We start from the raw sequence: 24,642 nt of genomic DNA on the forward strand, positions 1-24,642 counted from the left end.
GGTCGTGGGACTGATTCTTGGGCCTTTCAGAACATCAAGTAAACTGCTCTTACAAGCAGTAAAAGCCACGTGGGTTTGGGATGCTCCAGTTGCAGTGATGGCACCGTGTTCTGGGCCTGTCAGTGCGTAAATTACCCACAAAACACCAACTGTGAGAGCCAAAATGAAACCAGAAATGTCAAAAAACCCAGAGGAGGAGGGGTCAAGAACTTTTTTTTTTTTGCTAGTAAATAACTTTTCCCCGTCGAACCAACTTCTTAGGAACCAAAAGCAAACTTTAATAGTCCTGACAATAAAAGAATAGAACTGTACCACACGTCCTATGCACTATCATGGATAAATATGTACAGAAATACAGTGAAACTTCCTCCAACACAGCTACAAAGTGACACTTTGTGCAGACAGACAGAAACGGCCCCGTTCCCCACACATCGTTAACATTCCACAGCAGAAGTGCCCTTACAGTGCCTGATAAAGCAAGTTAACACACCTTTAATTATGTTTATGTCATTAACTAGTTAATTGAAGGGGGGAAAAAAAAAAATAAGTGGTTACATGTTATAACTCGTTCAAGTACCTGAAATAAATTGGCTTTTGGATAAGCTTCGGCCTCTTTTAGTTGCAGTATCACGTAAATGACTGTTTCCCTCGGCGGGAACTAATTAAGAAGGGGGAAATAAGGCTTTGAAGATGAGCTGGGAGTCGCCGGCTGGGACAGCCCAAAGCGCTCGGCTGCGGCTGTGCCGGACGGACGGACAGACGGACACCGCCGCGCCGGCACCTCCCGGCACCGGCGCTCCCCGCTGCCGGCGGCATCTGGGGTGGACAACGAGGGTGAGGGCTTGGATCCGAGGAGGAGACGGCGGCACCACCTCCATCACCTCCATCATGCATCGGCGGGGACGTGCTGGGATTTACACCTTCTTCCTGTCGGGGCCGTCGGGCTCGGCGCGCGGGGCGGGGAAGGCGTGGTGGTACAGGTGTCTGTGGGTCGCGGCCGCGCTGTACAGTTTGTACAAGGCCTGGGGAGAGACACACAGCTCGCTTACAACCCCGTTCCCAACCTTGTTCCCAACCTTGTTCCCATCCCCACGCTCGTCCCGGCCCACCACAGCCCGTGTTTGTTCCGTGCACCGACGTGATCGTGACAAGTGTCCGACACACAGAGATCCACAGCTCGCGGAGCGAGGGCTCGAGGGAACGGCTGGAGCTGTGCCAGGGCAGGGTCAGGCTGGATCTCAGGGAAAGGCTCTTCCCCCAGAGGGTGGTTGGCACTGCCCAGGCTCCCCAGGGCAGTGGGCACGGCCCCAGGGCTGCCAGAGCTCCAGGAGGGTTTGGACAATGCTCTCAGGGACAGGGTGGGATTGTTGGGGTGTCCTGTGCAGGGCCAGGAGTGGGACTGGGTTATCCCTGTGGGTCCCTTCCAACTCAAGGAATTCTGTGATTCTACAGTTCCAATTTTTCAAAACATCTCACCCCTTCTGAGCTGCATTCAGTCAATAATTCAGACGACGAGGAAGAGACATCCGGGGGGTGTTTCTCCCTACGAGTTAAATTCCTGCAGCCTCAGCGCTTGCTTTCCCCACCAGGCAGATCTGTAACTGCATCACACCCAGGGCCACAGGGGGTGACAGGTCATTGTCCTGATCGTTTTTCTGCTGATGTTGCCAATTTTTTCCTTCTGATTTTACCATTTTCCACTAGGCCTGGAGTGACTCCAGGGTCAGGACGCTCAGGAGTGGCTGCAGTGCTGAACCAGAGCGGCCACGGGCTGGTGAAAGGCAAATAATTTCCCCATCCAACCATCCCCCTTTATCCCAGAACAAAAGGCACAGGAGATGCCAAGACACAGGTCTGGCTGCAGAGGACTTGTCATGGCTCTGACATTCCAATTTTAAATGAAATTGTCACTGGAGGAGTTAAAAAAAACACAACCCAAGTCCCACCATCTCCTGCTGGGAACTGTTGGTGAGCCAAGATTAGTTCTGGAAGGGGCTGGGAAGAGGCACCTGACAGGCAGGAACCCTCACACTGACAGGGTGTTGCTCATGTGCTCGGGGTGTGGATGGAGGTTGAAGCTGCAGCAAGGAGGAAAAAAGTGGGGGATGAGAAAAGTCCAGGGATGTCCAAGGTGATGCTGAACCCATCCCAAAATGGAACAGAAGTGGTGTTTTGGGATTGTCTGGGAACAGAGAATACTGGTGGAGGAGTTCACCTCCAAACCATAAGTGACCTTGCAGCATTTTGGGCTATTTTTGGGGTTTTTTTTGATGCCAAACCAGTGTCTCAGTGCTGATTTTTGCTTGGCAGGGTTTGTCCAAGAGCTCATCCACAGCAAAGCCCCTGTTCTGCCTCTTGCTGGCTTGGTATCAGCGAGGTACCAAACAGCTGCCCTGGCTGGGAGAGGAGGAATGGGCTGATTTTTAACTGCTGTGTTTTCTTTTTGAGGGATTCCACATGTAACTCAGTGGCTCCAAAGTGTGCTGGCACTGACAGATGGAGCTGGCAGGCTTTGGTGACAGCTCAAAAGATGGAGCTGTCCTGTCACAGCCTCACTGGGGAGCCACTTGGCTGCAATCCTGGATTAAGGTACGTGAGCAGTAAATGCAGATTAGTGGGAAATCTGTCTTGGGTTAATCAGGTGCTGACAAGGCTCTGCCTGAACAAGGTTCCAGCTGCCCTCAGCCCTGGCCTGGCAAAGAGCTGGGCATTGGGATCCTGCACTGTTGGGCAAGGGGAGCTGGAAGGAGCCTGGCCCAGGAGGGGTTGCTGTGGCTGTGTCCATAAATCATGGAATCACAGAATGGTTTGGGTTGGAAGGGACATTAAAGCCCATCCAGTGCCACCCCCTGCCATGGACAGGGACACCTCCCACTAGCCCAGGTTGCTCCAAGCCCCATCCAACCTGGCCTTGGACACTTCCAGGGATCCAGGGGCAGCCACAGCTTCTCTGCACAACCTGGGCCAGGACCTCCCCACCCTCACAGCCAGGAATTCCTTCCCAATATCCCATCTAGCCCTGCCCTCTGGCAGTAGGAAGCCATTCCCTCTGTCCTGTCCCCCCATCCCTTGTCCCCAGTCCCTCTCCAGCTCTCCTGGAGCCCCTTTAGGCCCTGGAAGGGGTTCTCAGGTCTCCCTGGAGCCTTCTCTTCTCCAGATGAACACCCCCAGCTCTCCCAGGTCTCCAAAGCAGAGGGGCTCCAGCCCTTGGAGCATCTCCACAGCCTCCCCTGGACTTGCTCCAGCAGCTCCACATCCCTGTTGGTGCCCCAGAGCTGGGGTCTCACCTGAGGGGGGCAGAGGCACCTGCACAGTTGGTGCTCCAAAACAAACTGGGTTTGGGTTTGACCTCTCAGCACAACTGGAAAGTCCCCAAACAGAACTGATGGAAGATGAAAATCCCCATCACATCATCGCACTCCCTGCCCACATCTCTCCCCCACTTGGCTCCCAGCACTTCCCACAGCAACACCCTTCCCCCAGTCATTGGTATCAAAGGGAACAACCAGAGCTGCTGCCCAGAGCCCTCACAGTCCCAGTCCTCCACAAGCCCAAACGTGCAGCCGGGTCCAAGAGGCTTTTCCCGGGATCCCAGGGCCCAGCTGGCCCGAGGGAACATGCGGAGAACAAAGAGCCACTTACCTCATTCGTGCTTCCCTGGGAGAGGCATTGGGAAGGGGGAGACAGAAAGAGAGAGAAACATCTCTGTGTATCACACGTGTCCATGGGAGCACATGGAGCTCATCCCAAACAGGCAGGACCCCTCACCAGTCTGTCCATCCCTCCTGTATCCAGCCCCACTTCCATGGGATGGAGCCATGAGTGCTTGGAATCCCCCTGGGGCAGCCCTGTGGCTCCTGGTGGGCAGAGTCCCACTGCCCAGCCCGGCACCACCCGCCTGCACAGCTCCTGCTCCAGAGAACTTTCCCTCTGGTTGGAAAGCCATGGAGGCCAGCAGGAGCCATGGAGCAGCTCCAGGCACTTTAACCTCTTTATTTTCCCCCAGCTGGGCATTTTGTAAGTGGGCAGCAGCTGGGCTTGAATATTCCAGCAAATCCCAAAGGCAGCTGGGAAGTGTCCCTGAGCAAAGAGCCACTGGAGTGGGGGTTACTGGGGGTGCTCAGGCTGCTGGCAACAGGGAAGCCAGGATGAATCCACCTGGGACACAGGTGATGTGCTGCCACTACCCAGCTCTGGAATGAAGGAACTGATCAGTAAATGCTTCCATTTTTTTCTCCCCAAGCTGCATGTTCAGCTCCAGCAGCACAGGGAAGCAGGGAAACGTGCTTACTCTCCATGGAAACCTTGCTGGTGGATGAAAAGTAGGGAAGGAGCAGGTAAAGGTCTGGAGAATGGCCCTTCCTGCCAGGAATCAAACCCTTGGTGGCTTCTGAGGGATGAGCCCACCTGGCTCTGCCATGGAAGAGCAGGAGGCCAGTGCAGCCTTCCAGCTCTCTGGGAACATGGATTGCATCCCTAGATGGGCAGAGGGGGTCAGTGGAGCATGCAGGGCCTGGGCTTTCCCCAGCTCTGCAGTGGGAAGAGGGAAGGGCTGTAACAGGAAAGCAAGGCCTGGTGCCAAAATAGGCAGAGGCAAAACCTGGCCTTGACCTCCAGCAGACCCAGGAGAGCCAAAAATCCCTGCCCTGAACCAGGGGAGGGAGATGGATCTTCCTTTTTGACATAGACACGCACAGGACAAGCACACACACCGGCTCTGAGGATCCCAGTGGGATCCATGGCAGAGCTGCCCCATTCCCACAAGGTCTGAGGCTCCACAAACTCACATTTGGTGACGGGTAAGACAAGTAGGGGAAAAAAAAAAGAGCCAAACCAAAAGAGCTTGCTTTGAGTTTTCTCATGCCCAGCCTGGATCTACACAGCTTGTTTTCCTCAGGGGTGCAGCTCCAGCCTTGCTGTTCACCCTGCTCTAACACAGGGCTGGGACATCCCTAAGACACCTCACCTTGCAGCAAACTCCACAAACTGCACTGAAAGCAATTCCTCCGTCCCTCCTTCCCCCACCTGGAAGGTCTAAGGAGTGGGTTAAAACTTAAAACAGGGCACAGCACAAGCAGCTGGGTCTGCTGGCTCTAACAACCCTAAAATCCCAAACCATCTCAACGGGGAGGCAAATCCCCTCCAGAACTCAGCAGGGTGGGTGAGTGGGGGTGTTTTTCTGTTTAAACCAAAAGCTCTTTTATCCTACCTGGTCCCACAAGGCTGCGGCCACTTGGTCTATTACTGCTCCCAGTTCTCTGTACTCCCCAGAGTATCTGATATAAGCCCAGGTACAGAGTGTGATAAGTGTCAAGCCCATGATCATGTTGCACAGACTGGCAATGATGTCCAGGCCCACGAAGCCGGTGACGCCGGCGATGACGTAGGTGATGAAGATGACGACGAAGAGCGTGGCCGGGGTGCGGGCGGCGTGGAAGATGTTCTTGCTGTCGTTGTGCTTGATGTACTGGATGTAGAGCTCGTCGATCTCCCCCTCCAGCTGCTGCAGGTACCTCCGGCTGAACTCCTCCCCTCCCATCTTCTTCACGCCCCGGAACAGCCGCACCGCCTCCTCCCGCAGCTCCGCGTGTTTGCTCTGCAGGTCGCTGGGCGCCAGGAAGGGCTTGTCCCCCCCGCACACCTGCGTTGGGAAAGGCACTGGGATGGCACCTGGAACGTCACCCCCCGGAACGGCAGCACCCCACAGATGTGCAAAACGCCGGGATTGGGGCTCTACAGGACCACTGGATCCTGCAGGAATTGCTCCACGACTGGGCTGCCCACCCGGTTAAACAGACGGCTGCTGCCCTGCCCCACCCCACAGCTCCCTGCTCAATTCCCTCGTAGCTTCCCGACACTGACCCTGAATCCCAGCATTTTCTAGAGATGGAAAACCCTATTTGGAAGCATTTTCCTTCTGCATCAGAGTATGGATATACTAGTTTTAAGGTGCAGTTTGGCCATGCAGCTCCATATTTTTTTCCTGCCAACTGGCAGCGATTTCCAGTGTTCTGTGATATAATCCTGGGATACTGTGGATGAACAGAGTGGGGGCCTGGAAGTGGCTGGAGACAGCCTGGGGTCTGAGCTCCACCTTAAAACATCACACCCAGCCCCCCACCAGAGCTGAGGGTTGGGCTGACAGAGCAGGGCACTGGGGAAAAGTTTATAATGACTTTATCCCCTAATTAGCACCAGCCATGGCACAGGTGACCACCCCAATCCATCACATTTTTGGGGAACGCTGGGAAGAGAATGGAAGCTCAGCAGAGGCCACGTGGTCTGCAGAGAGCTGCCATGGGATGAAGCAGTGACCATGTGTCACTCACCCTCCCCTGTCCTGCCATGATATCAGGCTTTGCTCTCCTCCAGCCTGGGAGAAAGAGCCTTTTTCCACCAGGAATATAGTACAGACCCTCCTTGAAACCTTGACACCTGGACAAATCCATGAAGGACATTTTCTGCCAGGAAACCAAGCAGGGAGGTTTCCCCACGAGGGTAGAGTTGGGGCTGTTCACCTGGAGAAGAGAAGGCTCCAGGGAGACCTGAGAGCCCCTTCCAGTGCCTAAAGGGGCTCCAGGAGAGCTGGAGAGGGACTTGGGACAAGGGACGGAGGGACAGGACAACCAGGAATGGCTTCCCACTGCCAGAGGGCAGGGTTAGATGGGATATTGGGAAAAAATTCTTCCCTATGAGGGTGGGGAGGCCCTGGCACAGGTTGCCCAGAGAAGCTGTGGCTGCCCCATCCCTGGGAGTGTATCCCAGGCCAGGCTGGAAGTGGTTTGAAGCAACCTGGGCTAGTGGGAGGTGTCCCTGCCCATGGCAGGGGTGTTGGACCAAGATGAGCTTTAAGGCCCCTTCCATCCCAAACCATTCCAGGATCCCATGCAGGAGTGACAAGAGTACCATGAACAGACATGCTCAACACCACCCACCTCTTCCATCTTCTTGCTGTAGGTGTCTTTGGCAGTGGCAACTGCTGCTAAATTGTTGGCTTCTGCTGTGGCCTGTAAGAAGGGCAAAAGGGACACAAAATTAAGGTGCAGAAGGACAGGATTAAGCAGTGGAACAGCAGGAAGTAGCTCTCTGGATACTTATGGTCCACATGTGTTCACAGCCAGGAGACAAGTGTGGACACCCGGAATTCAGGAGCTCCCTTGCTTAGCCAAGTGTGCTCTCCCAGCCTCCAACCAATCCCAAATAAGATCATCCCCTATTTACACATCCAAAAGCCTGCATGAAGAGAGGATTCCCTCCCTCCAAGCCAGAGCAATGAAATCTTTGGCTTTGGCTGTGGGAAACAGCAAGGAAAGAGATAAAAGGCTCAGCTGTATGTAAACAGCCACAGCTGCACCCTCTGGAATGCTGGAATGCTGGCTGGCTCCAGGAGTGGAGCAGCAGCCCAGGAGCCACTGCCCACATGCAGAGCCCTGTCACCTCCCTGTGTGGCCCCATGGATCCTATTCATCTGTGGGGGATCATTCCAGCCGAGCTGTGCAGCCAGCAATTCCCCACAGCCCATCCAAGGGGCAATTCCCAAGCCACATCAAGCCCCGTGACTGCCAAATGCTTCCCAAAACACTGCTCCTCGGGTTGTTACATTAAGGCTTTTGGAATGAAATCACAGAAGACCCAATGTGCTGCACTAGCTGGACAACTCTGGGAATTAATGGCAATTCCAGTGCATGGACTCCCACCAGCTCCCACTCACGTACCTGCAGCATCGACTTGGGGTGTGGCAACTCTTCCCCTTGGTAGATCTTTATGTATGCCTGGAAAACAGGAAATCACAAGGAATGCAGCACACATGAGCAACACCAACCACCCCCACCCAGCTCCAGACACAGCTCTGACAGGATCTAAAGGAGGAGGATGTTACTGGCACGAGGTGGCTTTGGTTGGAAAATGCGACGTAACGTGGCTCGAGGTTGACCCAGTGTGGCCTGGGTCAGTCACTCCAGGCTCCAGTCACCCTCCCACTGGATTTGCACCTACCTCTGTCCTTCCCTGAGGGAGAAGGAGCCAGAGGCAGGTAGCCCTGGAGAGCAGGTGGTGAGAATTACTCACCAATGTTTCCCATGGAAATGTCCCAGTAGTCATGACAACAAAAATAAGCTCTTTCCAAAGGCAACGGGAATACAGCCTTCAGCTCACCCCCTCTAGTCCTCGATTCTCCAGGGGAGGAAAACAGCTCCTCCCAGTTTTTGGGCTCACTGTGAGGTCAGATACAGGTCCATGAGGTGTTTGCCCTCTGCTGCAGTGAGTCAGGACTATCAGGGCAGCCCTGCCTGCTCCTGTTTTCCCCTTTAATTAGAGCAAAAGGCTACAGGTGAATAAACCCATGTTCTCTTAATAGGCCAATACCTTAAAATACTCCACAAGGCCTCGACAGGTGATATGGTTTCCATTGATCTCCTTAACATCCAGGCTCTCGGGACTAAGCAGCCAAGGAATCAAAATCTTCAAGTTCTTGATGAACTCATCGTCTATTTCTGGAAAAAAAAAACCCCAAAAATGGCATCAGAGAATCACAGAATGGTTTGGGTTGGAAGAGGCCTTAAAGACAATCTCATTCCAATCCCCTGCCATGGGCAGGGACACCTTCCACTAGAAGGTTCTTCCCCCTGAGGGTGGTTGGGCACCAGAACAGCTCCCCAGGGAATGGTTACATCCCCAAGCCTGACAGAGCTCGAGGAGCATTTGGAAAAAGTTCTCAGGCACTGGTGGGATTGCTGGTGCTGCCATTTAAATTAAACTATATGGGACTGAAGACAGAAAAAACAGTGCAACAGCCAGACATTTGGAAGATAAGGAGAGCAGGGAAGATCTCCCACATTCCCTCCACCGGAGCACAAAAAGCTGAGCACAGCTCTGAGGGGACAAGAAAACTGTGTCAAGAAGCTGCTGACAACCCCTGTCTGCACAAACCACTTGTTAATCCTACTCAGCACCTGAAATTAAAGGGGAACTACAGAGATCAGCTCTGTTTCCAGCAGCACATCTCCCTCCTGCTGCCTCACTTGTCCCTCCCACTGCTCAGCATGGAGTTTGCCAGGAGAACAAGTCTGAGCACTAGCCAGACAAAAGCAGGGAAGAACTATCATCTGCAGCTGTCTGCTGATTTATTTGGAGTGGCTAATGGGCCACTTTATTGCTGAGATTGCAGCAGCCTGGAACCAGCCACGCTGGTGAGCAGCTCACAACAAAATACCTAAAAATACCCACAGCACGTGGCTCCTTTCGGGGTGGAGAATTCTCACCAAGGCTCTTTTTTCCTTCCTTCTTTTTTTTAACCTGTTGAACTAAGTGTGCCCTGGAGGGAAACCACTGATCAGATAAGTCAGGAGGATTAAATATTCCCTGGAAAGCTTTTCAAGGTCTCGTGGAACCGGCCTTCCACCCTCCACGAGCACCAGGCTGCATCACTCTGAGCCTGGTGAGGCACAGGAATTAACTGCAGGCTTAACACCACATCCACAAACTTCCAGTCTCATCCCTGCCCTTCCCAGTTTGCCTGTCAGTGTCCTTACAGTGGGTATTGCCAGCAGCACTCAGATCTTTTCAGCCTCCCACACCTTTCTGCCTCCCATGTCTGCCTGGCTGGACTGGGAAGAAGCAGATGGGTGTGTGTACATAACTGGGAGGAGGATCAAACTCCTCTCCCAGAAGTTTTTTCATGGAAAATACTTATAGAGGTTTCAGGAATAAGCAGGACACTCTGATAGAGCATCTAAGCTGCATCAGCCTAAAAAGCAGAGCTTTGCCTTCGTACCTTTCAGTTTCCCATCGAAATTCGGGTTGGTGGCGACTTTGAGGCCCGGGTGAGGTAAGAGGAAGCAGGAGATTTTGGTGAAGCAGGAATGGATGTGCTTCCTGACGTTCTGCAGCTCCTCGTGCTGATTTCCCGACACCTGCAAGAGAGAATAAATCACAGAATATCCTGAGTTGGAAGGGACACACAAGGATCAGGCAGTCCAAGTCCTGGCCCTGCCCAGACACCCCAACAATCCCACCCTGTCCCTGAGAGCGTTGTCCAAGCATTCCTTGAGCTCTGGCAGGTTTGAAGTCATCACCCTTTCCCTGGGGAGGCTGTTCCAGGGCCCAACCACCCTCTGGGGGAAGAACCTATTCCTGAGGTCCAACCTGACCCTCCCCTGGCACAGCTCCAGCTGTTCCCTCAGGCCCTTGGTCACCACAAAGAGTTCGGTGCTGCCCCTTCGCTTCCCCCAGCTTGGGGAGAGGGATTTTCCTTCTGATAGGAATACTGGGATAATGCTGGGCCAGCAGTGCTGGCAGGAGCATGGGATACTCCACACTGTGGCTGCTTAGAGCAGGAAAAAGCAACACAGAAGTACATGCCTTAGGGATTTACTGCACAAGGACAAAGACAAGGCTCCTCCAGAGACCAAGGAACTGGTGTATCTCTGACCACACAGCCTGGGGCATGTTATTATCCTTTAGAAAATGTGCATGTCTGTGTATGACTGGAATACAAAAACATTTGGGATTTCCCACCAGGGCCTTTCTTGTCTTGCCTTTAATTAGGTCTCTCCACTCCCAGATCACCCATGCAATTGCCGATTAATCCCACTGGAGCCCTTGCCCATCATTTTTAGTGTAAAACTACCTATTACTAAAACATCAGTCCTGGTCTCTTGGGAATCCATTGCCTCTCCCAGAAAGAGAGTTCCAGGGAGCTAGGCTTGGGCAGAAGGAACATGGCAAGGAAATTCATCCTCCCAAAATGCCTCTCCTGTGATTTTTAAGGCACTGGCTGCACGTGACCGTAACCAGCACTGCAGTTCACTCCTGACACCCAGTGATGGCAGATTCCAGATTCGTGGAATGCTTTGGGTTAGAAGGGATCTTAAAGACCATTTAGTTCCAATCCCCTGCCATGGGCAGGGACACCTTCCACTAGCCCAGGTTGCTCCAAGCCCCATCCAACCTGGCCTGGAACCCAGAGCAGACAGAACGTACCTTCAGCCGCTTCTCCAAAAATCTTGCACCACCATCAGATCCATAGGAAAATTCATATGGGAAGCTCCAGTCACGAACCAGGAATATAAGGGACTGGAAAACAGAGCCAGAGAACAGTGGGGTCAGTGTTATACAGCACCCACCAAGTCACAGTGAGCTGCTGCTTGGAGTCCACAGCGGTGGCTGAACCCCACCAGCACCTTCACGCCCATTTTATGCCACAACGAAACCTTGCCCTGAGTCTTTTCCCAGCTCCAGCAGCATCTCCTGCCTTTCCTGCCACCCCATCATGGCACTGAGACCGTGCAGACAAGAAAAGGGGGGCAGCACACCCCAAATTGCTGCACCAGTTTGACTCCCTGGCAGGGAGAACATCATCAATCATTTCAGCTGCACAACAGGGGAAGAGATTGTTGGTAACCAGGACAAAAGGCAGCGAGCTCCCTAATTCCAGCCACATTTAGTTCCATCCTATGGGAATTTTACAGGCCCATTTTTTTTTTTCAGCCTTTTTCACTGGGCAGCCTTCCAGACAGACTTTTAATGAGAAGCAGATGCAGAGGAACGAGGGTGAATAAGAAATCACTGGCTTTTGTAATCTTTATTGAGGCATTCAAAGTTCCTGGGCAAGAAATAAATAAATACCAGAAGGGTCAACTTTGAATCTTTAAATGAAATATTTTCAGAAGAAATCAGGTCTCCAGTGCCTCGTGTGTGGAAGGGAACAACATCCCATGCAAGAAATAAAGGGTTTGGAGGGGGAAGTCCAGGAGGGTCTGGCAGGGCTGCCAGGGCTCCTCTCATGCACACGAATAAGCAGGTCAGCAAGTGGAATCCATTTCATTGGAATTTCACTAAAATTCGTCTGTGTTTAGAACAAAAATCCAGTGGAGGGAGGGGAAATATTTCTGCTCTTTATTTCTCTTCCATAAAACATCAGAAAAGGTTAAAATAAAAAAAAAAAAAAAGGAAAGAACAGTGAGTTGGCCTTTTCTAACCACTGCACCCAGTGAGCTGGTTGGGGACATGCTGTTCTTTTGAAGCCCATGAGATGCTTAAGAGATGTGTCCATGTTTAGGACTTTTCCACAAACACATTGTGCACGCCTTGAATTGGGAATTATTATTTTTTTTCCCTCAAGTAAAGTTGTTCCAGATGGGCTGTGTTTGCCAAGCAGAGCGACAGGCACCCCTTTGTGAAGGCACCACAGTCAGGGCTGGTGTCTGGTGAGGGCTCCTCGGTGCGAGGACACACCGTGGAGAGGAGGGAGCTGAAGGAAAATGTTGATTTTCCACTGCCAAGTCTCACTCCCCTTCCAGCAGGATCAGTGAAACTGCAGTTTTTTTACTGTCATGCTTGGAGAACCATGGAACAACAGAGTGGTTTGGGTGGGAAGGGACCTAAAAGTTCATCCAGTCCCACCGCCTGCCATGGGCAGGGACACCTTCCACTAGCCCAGGATGCTCCAGCCTGGCCTTGGACACTTCCAGAGATGGGGCAGCCACAGCTTCTCTGGGCAACCTGTGTCAGGGCCTCACCACCCTCGTTTTTCCTGCTTCCTAATCAAAAAAACTCATCTGTCTTTAAAAACATGTTTTGTTTCCATCCTGTCCACACACTGGGATGTGGGCAGGAGATCTCCGGAGCTCACCTGGGCCACATCACCATCAGTCCTTCCACCAGATTTTGTCACATCCACAAGCAGTTGCTTGATATTTCCCCCCAGATCATTACTGAAGATGACACTGAACCAGAGAGAGCCTGGGGGGACCCTGAGGAAACACTTCTGAAGGATGATCATTCCCTATTAAAATTAGTTCAGCACACTCTGGCATCTATCACTTAATGAGTTTTTAATCCATTAACAATGGACTAAACCAGACAATGCTGACTTCATTTGCTTTTAATCAGCATCTTGGGGAGATAAGGCTTAGAGAAGGAGATATAACATGGTGAGAGTTACCTTTATCAACCAAGCTCGTGCCTTTTAAAAATTGATAATGGGATTGTTTGACAAGACTCACCATCCACCAACTGTGTGACTTGACAGCAATTAAAGTCTTTGGTAAAATCAGAGCCTATTATCCAGCCCTAATGATTTAAGCATATTTAAGTTTCCCCTTACAGCCTCCTTTTTACTGATGGAGTAGGAAGTATCTCACTTTCACTGGAATATTTGGCTGCATTATCCCCACAGTTTTAAAATAAGGAGCAGGGATATTTATTTAACGTCTGGCTTTCTGCTCTACCATGTTACAACTTTCTTCAAGCTCTTGCTACTACAAGTCCTGTATTTTTACTAGTAGTTTTCACATCCCTTATCAGTCATCTGCCCATGCCAGCATCCAACAGACCCTTAAAATTCACCCAAGATCTCAATTTTGTCCATTTGTCATATTTTTTAACCTTTTGATTTCACCTCCACTTCCTGACCACAGACAGCCTATAAAACCCTCAGTCCTTCCAGGACAACAATTCTCTTTTTATGTTGAAAAGCAAATGTAAAATAGCTGTAACCCATTCCCAATCACTCTGAATTTTTGCAGCATGTTTTGTTCTCTGCTATTTTCCACTTTGGGAAGTTCACAAACCCCCATCCAACTACCCTCTCACCTACTGTGGATGCCCAAAGCTCTCCTTTTTTGAACAGCAGCTTTTCACAGGTTGGGAAGCAGCAGGGTGAACAGATGTCCCTTATTTGAAGCTAAAACCCCACTTAAACTGAGCCTTCCCACAGCTCTGCTAATCCTCATCCTTTCATTTTGCCAGGAGCAGGGATTCCCTGGCAAAAACTGGGCAGAGTCTCCAAGTACAGAGTGTGACAAACTTGCAGCAAAACCAACTGCTCTCCAAGCCTGGCAGGACAGGGCAGAGCTCTTGGGAAGGCAAAGGTTCAGGGAGGAAAGAAGGAGGGATGTTGGAAGTATTTGGAACCCTCTCTGGGGGCAGGGAAGCACAAAGCCTTTCCTTGGAGCAGCTGAGCCCATCCCAGGGCAATCCCATCTCCTCCCATCCTGCAGTGACACCTCGTGGTGAAGCCAACGGGCTCAGGGACAAGAGAGCTGGCCGGGACTCACCTGGAAAGGCTTCTGGAATGTCTCCTCCATGGCCAGCCGGCCATACTCGGTGAAAAGCTGGAAGGAGAAGGAAAGAACAGGACAGTCAGCTGGGCTGTGGGATACACGGGAACAGCACCGAGCTCTGCTCTGTGTGAGCAGGGACAGGATCTGAGGGAGCAGCTGGAGCTGTGCCAGGAGAGGGTTAGGGTGGATCTCAGGGAAAGGTTCTTCCCCCAGAGGGTGGTTGGGCACTGCCCAGGCTCCCCAGGGCAGTGGGCACGGCCCCAAGGCTGCCAGAGCTGCAGGAGGGTTTGGACAACGCTCTCAAGGGACAGGGGGGGATTGTTGGGGTGTCCTGGGCCAGGAGGTGGACTCGATGATCCTTGTGATCCCTTCCAGCTCAGGGAATTTTATGATTCTGTGAAGGAGTAAGGGACATTTATGATCCAGGACTAACAGCTCCATGTGCAGAGCTGGAACACAAACTGGCTCTGGGCTTCCCGTCCCCATCCCAGAGGCAGCCGGGGCCATTACGGACAATCACCGCCCTGAGCCCTCACGTGAAAGGTCTCAGCCTGGAGGGTTTGGCTGCCAAATCTGTGCAAAATGGCTCAAATCAGCTGCTTGCTGCTGCTTTCATACCAACCAGAAACTTCATGTGCTCCAAGGGAACTGCTGGAGCCCTGCTCCCTCTAAACACTCCAGGAACGAGCGGAAATGAATTCAGGAATAAGTACTTTCCCGCTGTGCAAAGACTCTAAAATCAGCCTACAAGCAAGATTTAAAGACTCTCCAGTCTTTCTGGACTCTAATTTCAAACTGAAGGTACAGTAATGTATTTCACAGGTGCCTAAAAGTGGGTCAACTTGTTGAACAATAATGGCTTAAAATCCAAACTGGAAGATCAGAGTTGCACTGGATAAATTCAGTGTTAAAAAGGTGTTATTGTTAATAATATTTACAGACTGAAATAATTCAGAAGTCTTCAAATGATGATTTTTTTCAGATGGACTTTTGCTTTTGTTTCCTTTTCCTTAAGCTCCTGAAAAAACCTACCTAACCACCCAATCAATCAATCAATTAATCAATCACCTGAACAGAAGAGAAAGCAGGAGGTAATTCCAGGAAATGGGCAGGACACCTGTGCCACAAAAATCCCATTAGCTGCTTTTCTCCAACAGCCAGGGCTGGAATTGCCCTTAGGGGGGTCACCTGTACTGAGCCAGTACCAGATGGCAACATTCAGGCTTTTAATTTACAGTCATGGAATAGAATCCCAGAATGATTTGGATTGGAAGGAAACTTAAAAGATCATCTGTTTCCAAAACCCTGCTATGGCCAGGGGCACCTCCCACTATCCCAGGTTGCTCCAAGCCCTGTCCAACCTGGCCTGGAAGGGGATTCCTGGATTCCAGGGATCCAGGGGCAGCCACAGCTTCTCTGGGCAGCCTGTGCCAGGGCCTCACCACCCCCACAGCCAGGAATTCCTTCCCAATATCTAATCTAATCTTGCCCTCTGTCAGGTTGAAGCCATTCCCTCTTTTCCTGTCACCCCAGGCCCTTGTAAATTGTCTCTCTCCATCTTTCTTGCAGCTTCCTTCAGGTCCTGCAAGGCCACAATTAGGTCACTCTGAAGCTTCTCTTCTCTTACCTGCAAGTGCTGCAGATCATCCTCCTGCACATTCTGGGACAAGTTATAAACCTGCATTTAAATAAAAAACAGACTTCGGATCACTCAGAATGGTCTGTCCTTCAGGCTAACACACGTTTGATGTGGTGAAAGCCCCCAACACCACCATGGGGACACAGGCAAGGTCCCAGGTGGGGACTGTTGTGGTACAAGACAGGCCCTGGGAGCGCCATGGGCTGTCATGCTCCAGCCTGGAAGCCTCTCAGAACTAAATAATCCTCCTGCTGCTCCATTTTTAGGATGTGCTGAGCTCTGTCCCGAGACACAGCTTCCATCCCACCCACCGGGATGGCAGGAAGGGAAGCCCTGCCAGGCTCTGTGGTTCCTGGGGAGTGAGCCCCCCCAGCCCAGAGGTTCCTTACCTGGATGGAGCTGATCATTGTGCTGAGGGCAAACACAGTGGCTGAGTCCCTCAGGGTGGACTGGCTGTCAAAGGTCCCCTGCGTGTCCATCAGCAGCACCGCGACCTGATGGGGCACAAAGATCCACGTCAGCACCCCCTTGGCATCTGCATCCAAGGAAATCCACCCTCACGTGCCAAAGGGGTGGGAGGGGGAATGCCAGCTTCATTATTTTGCTGGGAATCTCACTGCTTCTGTCTCAGAGTTAGTGCTGGTGGAGGACAAGGGGAAAGAGCAGCTCCAGCCATTCCTGACAGCAGGATGACTCCAGCAGGCACTGAAATTAATGCAAATTTGCTCCTCAAACACTTGCTGTCAGTGCAGAGGAGTCTCTTCCTGAGTCTGCATCAGCTTTGTGTCATAGAAACCAAGCACTTATTGCACCTCCTTAACCCAGAACACCTTCAGTCAGCACTAGAAATCACACCCTGAATGACTCAGTGTCGCCTTGGTGTCGGGCTCTGCATTAAAGAGTAGACAAATACAAAATATTCCTGCAAGTTGAATTTGCAGGATGCCTCCAAAATCCCATTTTGCATTGTATTTGACCACCCTGAACGGAGAAACTCCATTTTACAGCTGCTGCTCCAGGAAAGGGGAGTAATTTGCAAGGGCCTCAGATCCAAGATGTATGGGAATAGCACAGATAAAAACTCTGGGATGCACAGACTTAGAGGGACACCTGGAGAGCATATCAGGGACACTGGGACGTCATATCACCTCACTGCATTAAACCCATCCATGCTAAATTAGGGATAAGGCATTGAAAAACCTTCTCTCAACTTTCACAGCCACCTAAGAGAAGGCTGAAGAGTCTTAAAAGCTGGAAGAGAAAAATGAGCTGGCCACCAACAAGAGGCAACACACCTTTGTCCCGTCGGGCTTGTCCACCAGGAAAACCTCGCTCCATATCTGAATGCCAGTGGTCTCCCGCTCAGATCCTCCTCTCCAGGAGAAACCAGTCAGGGGCTCGTTGTAATCTCCAACCCAGTCCACAGCATCCTGCAGGGAGGAGCAGAAGAAGCTGCTGTGAGTTCTCATCTCACTTTGGTTTCACCCTTTTCCCCCGTGCTGCTTCTGTCCCGGTGCTGGAGGGGAGAGTCCCTATTGGAGAGATTTCCTTCTGAAAAAGATTAGGAGGTTAAAAATCCTATAAGGGAGGTTTCTCCTTCCTTTCACTGGTGAGGCCTGACCTTGAATCCTGGGATCAGTTTTGGGTGTCTCGTGACAAGAAAAACACTGGAAGGCTGGAGCGTGTCCAGGGAAGGGAACAGAGCTGGGGAAGGGTCTGGAGCAGCAGGAGCAGCTGAGGGAGCTGGGGGGGCTCAGCCTGGAGAAAAGGAGGCTCAGGAGGGACCTTCTGACAGGAGGGGGGAGCCAGGGGGGTTGGTCAGGCTCTGCTCCCAAGGAGCAAGGGGCAGAAGGAGAGGAAACATCCTCAAATTGTGCAAGGGGAGGTTTACAATGGATATTAGGGAAAATTTCTTCATGGAAAGGGTGATCAGGCATTGGACCAGATTGTCCTGCACAGTGGTGGAGTCAGCATTCCTGGAAGTGTTCAAAAGCTGTATGGATGTGGCACTTGGGGACATGACTTAGTGGTGGCCTTGGCAGTGCTGGGGGAAGGGGTGGACTCAGTCATCTTAGGGAGCTTTTCCAAACTTGAAGATTCCATGATTCAGGGCAGCAGATGTGAACATCCCTGTTCCAAAGTGAAGATTCCACGAGAGACCCACGGGTGCACAGGGCCGTGGAAGGATCTGCTCTGTTTTATTCTGTGGAGCCCACACTAATGAGAGGCTTTGAGCATTCCCAGAGCACCAACCCCTGTCCAGCTCTTCCCTGGGCACCACATGGGAGCAACGAGCAGCAGCACCAGAAGCCTGGGAAGAGCCCCCTGAGCTGCAGCCTCACCTTGTTGTACATGTACCGCAGCATGAAGTCCATCAGGAATGATTTTCCTTTCCTGAAGGCTCCGGCGACGGACACGGCCACGACCTCTTTGTCCCTGACAGCCTCGGAGAGCAGGATGCGGTTCAGGGCGGCCTCATCCAGCTCAAAGGAGTGGTCATCCTTGACAATGAGGACCTGCACTGGTCCTGCCTTCCTCACAGATTCCTCCTCCTCAGAGCTCCACTCGTAGGTCTTGTCTGCAAAACTACCTGTGGACACAGGGGAAAAAAGAGCTGTTGGTTCCTCCAACTCCTGCAGAGTCGCCCACGGCAGGGCTGGGCAGGGTGAGAGGCCAGAGAGCCCAAACAGCCATCCCAAAATGGCATCATCTGGAGCAGATGGCTGCTGAACCTGGTCTCAGACATCCCCATGGAGACTCCTTGCCACGGGGTCCCTGCAGGCAGAGAGCTCCCTGCTGGAATCTCCCATGACAAAACACACCCGTTACTGCAACAATTCCCGGCATACCCACAGGGACTGTCACAACACCTCCCTCAGCTTTTCCTCTGCTGGAAAAAAGAAGTCCAAGCCTCCCAGTCATCCTTCTTTCATGTTATCTAGGGATCTGCTCTCCTCTGGACACTCCCCACCAGCCCCTTCCCGAAGGCTGACTCAAAAATGGATGCAGCATTCCAGCTGAGGTTTCCAAGGACCTCCCATCTCCATCCAAGGATGCAGCCTTTAGGCATCCTGTGCCACTGCTGTCCCTGCTCCACGTGCAGCCTGCACTGATGCTCCAAGTGCAATCCACTGTTCCTGCCATCAGCAGCATCCCCAGGGACACTCCCAGCAGGAATCAGGCCAGGAACACACAAACCCATCCCGATAAAAGCCACTTCTCCACTCCCAAGCGGGAACCACGCACAAAGCACAGGCACTGCTTGCTTTCCCACTTGGAAATGGCACAGTTCCCAGTGGAGCTGCTGCCCAGGCTGTGCAGGGATTATCCAGCCTTAGAGGAGGATCTCACAGGAACTGGATGCATTTTAGGACCTGTCATCCCTGGACACTTCAGCCCTGGGGTTTGCAAGGAGCAGGCCAGCTCCAGTAATTTTCCTTTCCTTCTCTCTCCAAACTTTCCAGCCCAGGAAAGAGGTGCTGAAGGTGATTAATCATGCCAGTCAGCTCACCTCCCGCCACGTGAGACCTCCTTGCCAGCAGGGAAAGGAGCGTGTGATGGAAAGTTTCCCCACATTCCGACAAAAACTTCCCGCTTCGCTGGCTCAGGCTGTAACTTTCCAAAGTTTTGCCTCAAGCTAAACCCCCTCAGCCTCTGTTTCAGCCCCTGACCTCGGGGACCCAGTTTTCAGCCATTTCAAAGCACAGGGGCTGTGTGTGCCCATGAAGTTATAAATTCCAAGAGGAACAGGATTTTGCCCATTCCCGGCCTCTCTGTAAAGAAGCCTCCGGCACAAACTTCATATTTTAAATAACAGCAGCTCTTTTGTAGGGGGTTCTGATTTCCTGAGATCCCTCAAGGAAGTGTTGGGATCATTAAGCCTGGTTGCCAGGGGATTTCTGGTGGCTCTTGGACATATACTACGAGCTTTCTTTGCTCACAGTTTAAAGACAAAGATCTTTTCTTCCCGATGCTCGGAGGTTTTTTAGCCAAACAAAAGTCCCAAACGCTCTGAAAAGCAGGATTCTCCACCAGACTGCAGCACTAAAATCCCTCCAAACATCAGGCCCTGCCCTGTGTCACTGTTCAGGGGCCTCCAGGAAAAAACCAAAAACCTTCCCATTTCAAATCCATGGATTCAGGATTCAGGCACACGTCACCAAATGACTTGAAAATGAAGGTCTCTGAGAGCAGGCACACACCAAACACCCTTTCCAGCATCCAGGCATTCCCAACAGGTAAGTATGGCCAGGTGCCAAGGGGCCACAAGCTTTTGGGCTCTGCTTAAGCACTGCCACACTAAAAAAGGGATATAAAGGATAGGAAACATCTCTCCTGTGGTGTTTCCCAATGCCCTGCTCAGCTAACCAAGTCCAGTTTTTATTTTCTTTGTACAGCTGCACTAAAAGGACAGTGGAGAGATCCTTGGATAGGATGTGACTCATGGCAGAGGCAGGAAAAAATCTGTAAATCGAATTAAACTGAAATATTCCTGACTCTAAGTAAAGCATCAGGGTAACACAGCTGTGCCACCTTCCTGGACCAGACAAATCCCACTTCCAGGCACACAGACAGAGGGCAAGTGGGACCAGCATTTTGGCTGGAATCCAATTTCCCTGGCTCTGGAGACAGGCTGGGAGAGCTGGGGGTGTTCACCTGGAGAAGGGAAGGCTCCAGGAAGACCTGAGAGCCCCTTCCAGTGCCTAAAGGGGCTCCAAGAGAGCTGGAGAGGGACTGGGGACAAGGGATGGAGGGACAGGACACAGGGAATGTCTTCCCACTGACAGAGGGCAGGGTTAGATGGGATATTGGGAAGGAATTCCTGGCTGGGAGGGTGGGGAGGCCCTGGAACAGGTTGCCCAGAGAAGCTGTGGCTGCCCCTGGATCCTTGGAAGTGTCCAAGGCCAGGTTGGACGGGGCTTGGAGCAACCTGGGCTAGTGGAAGGTGTCCCTGTCCATGGCAGGGAGTGGAACTGGATTAGCTTATGTCCCTTTCAACCCAAACCATTCTGTTATTCCATGATTCCATGATTTAAAACTCTTAAAGGTGAAAGAAAAGTAGCATTTTTTTAAAAAGGAGCAAGACAGGCAGGAGGAAGTTACACCCTAAAAATGTTTCACATATTTTCTAAGCACGTGGTGCCGCTCTCACAGATCAACTGGAAGCAAATCCCACCCTCCACTGTCTGACAGAGATGCACCAGCACAGAGGACTGAGGAGAGTCCCTGCCCTCCTGCTTCCAGAGGGACAGCTGGTGCCAGATTCCAGCCCCTGGTGCCTGGATGGGATCTCCCAGGTTTTCCCCTCCCTCCAGTTCAGCTGCTGGGAAGAGCAACAACCAGTGCAGACGAGCAGAGATCGTTCTGTCCTTTCAAAACATCAGAATCTGAAGGAGAATAATTTTTTCAAGGAGATATTGGCAGGTTTTGGGAGAATGTCTCCAGACACAGGTAACAGCCCAAAGCAGCCACGGTGTCCTTAATTCCATCACCTCAACACCAGGAATATCAGACTGTTTGCACAACACAGGGGCAAAACACAAGGTATTATGAGCAGGATGTATTGATTTCCCAGCTCATTGGAGACATCAGGAGAGAGAGATCATATCAAGCAGGTCTCTGAACTAATTTCATCCCTGTTGTCTCTGCTTCTTTCGTGTGTGCCATTGGCAGACAGAACTTTACCTTTTTCATAATTATTTTCATATTTACTTCCATGTGATGAGACTTCCATGCTCTGCTTATTAGATTATCTGCCCCACTGGAGAGCCAGGGATTAATTTTATAAGATGGCTGCACGTTACTGGAAATCATTTACCTGAACTGGTCTTTTCTGGCCAGAAATGAGTTATTTGCTTCGAAGGAAGCTGTACCTGGCAATGGCAAAACACCATCCGGCCAAAAAGGAAAGGAAGGAGGGCTCAGCTTTCCTAAACACAGTTTTGTTTTTACTCATTTTCTGGGATGACTCCTCCTCTCTCCCGGCCCTCTCCTGGCGCCCTGCGATTACGTCAATTCTCCAGCTGCTCGTTCAGAAACTGTCAGGATACAGCTCCTTTTCCCCATTTCATAACAGCTCATTGCCATGGCTCCGAAGCGGGGTGGAAGCCACGTTCTCTTTTCCATATGGCGATTCCAAGCGGGAAAGGGGAAGGAGAGCAGAATTTGCATTTGTACTGTCAGACAGCATTAAAAAAAAAACCAACACATTAACATTCTCCAACTGGTCTAGGACTGACTTTTGGCTAAAATGAATTAAATTAAAGCAGCCTATTTCACATTGTGCCTGTGTGCAGACTGACAGACATGTCTAATGTATTTCAGCTCCTAGAGGAGAATAAATCAGGTAAATTCCATGCCACTAATTATGCAACCTTTGGTGAATGCTTGCTGAAGCCTGTTCTTCCTCAGCTATGGAAGAACAGGACACAGAAGTGCTGACTGCTTCCCAGAGAGCCACTAATAAATCAGCCTTGTCCTGAAATGAGCCTGCACAATAAATATATTTCATCCCAGAGGATGAAAGGCAGCCGTGTCCCATCATCTGTGCAAACACAGCCTGCCAGACCAGGGCCTGAGAAAGCCAACTTGCCAGCCCTGCTCTCGTGCTTCCTTGGATCCCAGGAGTCTCATCATCTCAGCACTGCCTGTGGAAAGCAGGGTGGGCAGCCTGGGCTCCGATCCCCCTGCTGAAATCATGGAATACTGGAGTGGTTTGGGTTGGAAGGGACCTTAAAGGCCATCTCATTCCACCCCCGGCCATGGGCAGGGACACCTTCTACTAGCCCAGGTTGCTCCAAGCCCTGTCCAACCTGGCCTGGGACACACCCAGGGATGGGGCAGCCACAGCTTCTCTGGGCAACCTGTGCCAGGGCCTCCCCACCCTGACAGCCAGGAATTCCTTCCTAATATCCAAACTAATCCCTCCTCTTTTAGCTTAAACCCATTCCCCCTTGTCCCACCACTATCTGCCCATGTAAAAAGTCACTCTCCCTCCTTTCAGTAAGCCACCTCTCAGCACTGGAAGGCCACAGTGAGGTCTCTCTGGAGCCATCTCTTCTCCAGCTGAACAACCCCAGCTCAGATGTCACCCACACAAACACACAGATGTCATGCAGTGCTGTATTCTGAGGGTATTCAAACCAAGTTACCACACTGAAAGACACAATACACCAAGGGGAGAAAATAGAGGCTTGATGGGAATCTTTAACTTGTTGTTATTTCCTTGGAATAGAGTATCCCCGTATCGACTGTGTCAGGCTGCTTATCAGCAGCTCTCCAGGGATTAGTTTGATCAGCAGTGATATCCCTGTGGGTCCTTTCTGCAGCTGCCTTTTACACCACTCACGTATCACAGTGCCACCAAGCACACCACGAGCCAAGCCCTGAACAGAGCTTACAGTCAGCCCCCATCCCTCTCCAGAGAGCTTCAGCTTCCAGGAAGCTTATCTGCCCTCCACAACGGCTCTGGCAAAGCCACACATCCCTCTCCAAGCTGCTGTCCCCCTTGCACTGATCACATTCAGCGTGGCTGCTGCTGGGACATGAGTTCTGCTCCCTCTATTCACGCTGAATTCATGTGCCACATGACAGGCAGTGATGATCAGCAGGGCTCTGGGGAGGCTCTGAGAGGCGGCAGCGCTCTGAGCATGCACCAGGAATCCTCTCCTCCTCTCCCAGACAGGCTGGCGCAGAGCTCTGCTTCTCATCCAGCTAACGAGGGAAAAATGGGAAATAAAGCATGGAAGCAGTGCACACACACTGCCAGGGCAGGGGGGATGTTGTTCAGCAGTAACCTGTGTCGATCCTGCACAAAGGATGCACGCAGGGCAGGGCTGCATCCCGAGGCACCGAGCCTGGCCTGGCTGTGAGTTGGCAAATTCCCTCAGCAAGGGGCTGCCATAAGGTGTCTAGACTGAGGTGCTCCTGGGAGACTGTCTTTGAGAGGGTGGAGCAGGAACCACGGCTGGGCAAAGCCCTCTCTCACACCCATCCGTGCTCTGCGGTCCTGCCCACACCGTGCTCCCCAAGAGCTCCAGGCCAGCAGGACAGAAAGGCTCCCAAGCTGGTTTTAATGACACACAGAGTCACCACTCCTTTCTATATCATGGAATTCTGGAATGGTTTGGGTTGGAAGGGATCTTAAAACTCACCTTGGTCCAACCCCCCTGCCGTGGGCAGGGACACCTTCCACTAGCCCAGGTTGCTCCAAGCCCTGTCCAACCTGGCCTTGAATACACCCAGGGATGGGGCAGCCACAGCTTTTCCGGGCAACCTGTGCCAGGGCCTCACCACTCTCACAGGGAAGGATTTTTTCCCAGTATTCCACCTAACTCTGCCCTCTCTCAGTGTAAAGCCATTCCCCCCCTTGTCCTGGCACTCCAGGCCATTGTAAATAGTCTCTCTCCATGCAACTCCTGCATCCAGGTCACTGCTGGCCACACAACCCTCCCTGCACCCTGCTCACACCTCTGCTGGGATTTTTTCAGCCCCATGGATTCAGAGGATCCCAGGGAAAGCCCCAGGTGTTGCCCATCCACTAACCAGAGCCACCAAGCCCCCCTGAAGTGTCACATTCACCTCTGTCAGGACTCCTGCTGTCCCCTTACACCAGGGGCTGGTGGTCTGGGAAATGCAGCAGGGAATGGGAAGGCAGAGCCAGACCTTTTTGTGATCCTATTTGGAAATCAATTGCACCTTCCCAGTCTGGAAATACAGATGTAATTCCAGCTCTGCCATGAACCTGTGGAAGTGATGGGTTAGTGACAGAGCTCGGGATGAAGATCTGCACCCAGGGAGCTGCACAGGTGAAGAAAACTGATAAACAGGTGAAGAAAACTGTCCTGGAAAAAATGAGCCCTGTCCTTCAGTAATCAAGAATGGCAGGTCAATTGGAATGGGCTGCCCAGGGAGGTGCTGGAGTCGCTGTCCCTGGAGGTG

At 51.8% G+C, this 24,642-nt stretch overlaps 2 protein-coding genes across 3 annotated transcripts in view; one reads left to right on the plus strand and one right to left on the minus strand.

Annotated features, from left to right (window-relative positions):
• The window catches only part of LOC116788859 (maestro heat-like repeat-containing protein family member 6), a 946,858-nt gene that overhangs the window by 700,965 nt on the left and 221,251 nt on the right, over positions 1-24,642 (plus strand). The gene's annotated exons all lie outside the window — the stretch shown is intronic.
• ATL1 (atlastin GTPase 1) overlaps positions 255-24,642 on the minus strand; it is a 29,768-nt gene continuing 5,380 nt past the window's right edge. The window contains exons 2-14 of one of the 2 annotated variants that reach the window (XM_032692073.1): positions 18,045-18,292; positions 16,998-17,132; positions 16,092-16,196; positions 15,691-15,741; positions 14,058-14,114; positions 10,981-11,073; positions 9,773-9,911; positions 8,365-8,492; positions 7,716-7,772; positions 6,936-7,007; positions 5,210-5,641; positions 3,643-3,657; positions 255-1,022 (exon numbers count right to left, since the gene is read on the minus strand). In XM_032692073.1, coding sequence (XP_032547964.1) covers positions 915-1,022; positions 3,643-3,657; positions 5,210-5,641; positions 6,936-7,007; positions 7,716-7,772; positions 8,365-8,492; positions 9,773-9,911; positions 10,981-11,073; positions 14,058-14,114; positions 15,691-15,741; positions 16,092-16,196; positions 16,998-17,132; positions 18,045-18,292 — 1,640 coding nt within the window. In that variant the 3' untranslated portion in view covers positions 255-914. The remainder of the gene's footprint in view (positions 1,023-3,642; positions 3,658-5,209; positions 5,642-6,935; positions 7,008-7,715; positions 7,773-8,364; positions 8,493-9,772; positions 9,912-10,980; positions 11,074-14,057; positions 14,115-15,690; positions 15,742-16,091; positions 16,197-16,997; positions 17,133-18,044; positions 18,293-24,642) is intronic. The other variant, XM_032692074.1, reaches the window with a different exon arrangement.

The sequence above is a fragment of the Chiroxiphia lanceolata genome, chromosome 6, assembly GCF_009829145.1.
Source record: "Chiroxiphia lanceolata isolate bChiLan1 chromosome 6, bChiLan1.pri, whole genome shotgun sequence".
Lineage (NCBI taxonomy): Eukaryota > Metazoa > Chordata > Aves > Passeriformes > Pipridae > Chiroxiphia > Chiroxiphia lanceolata.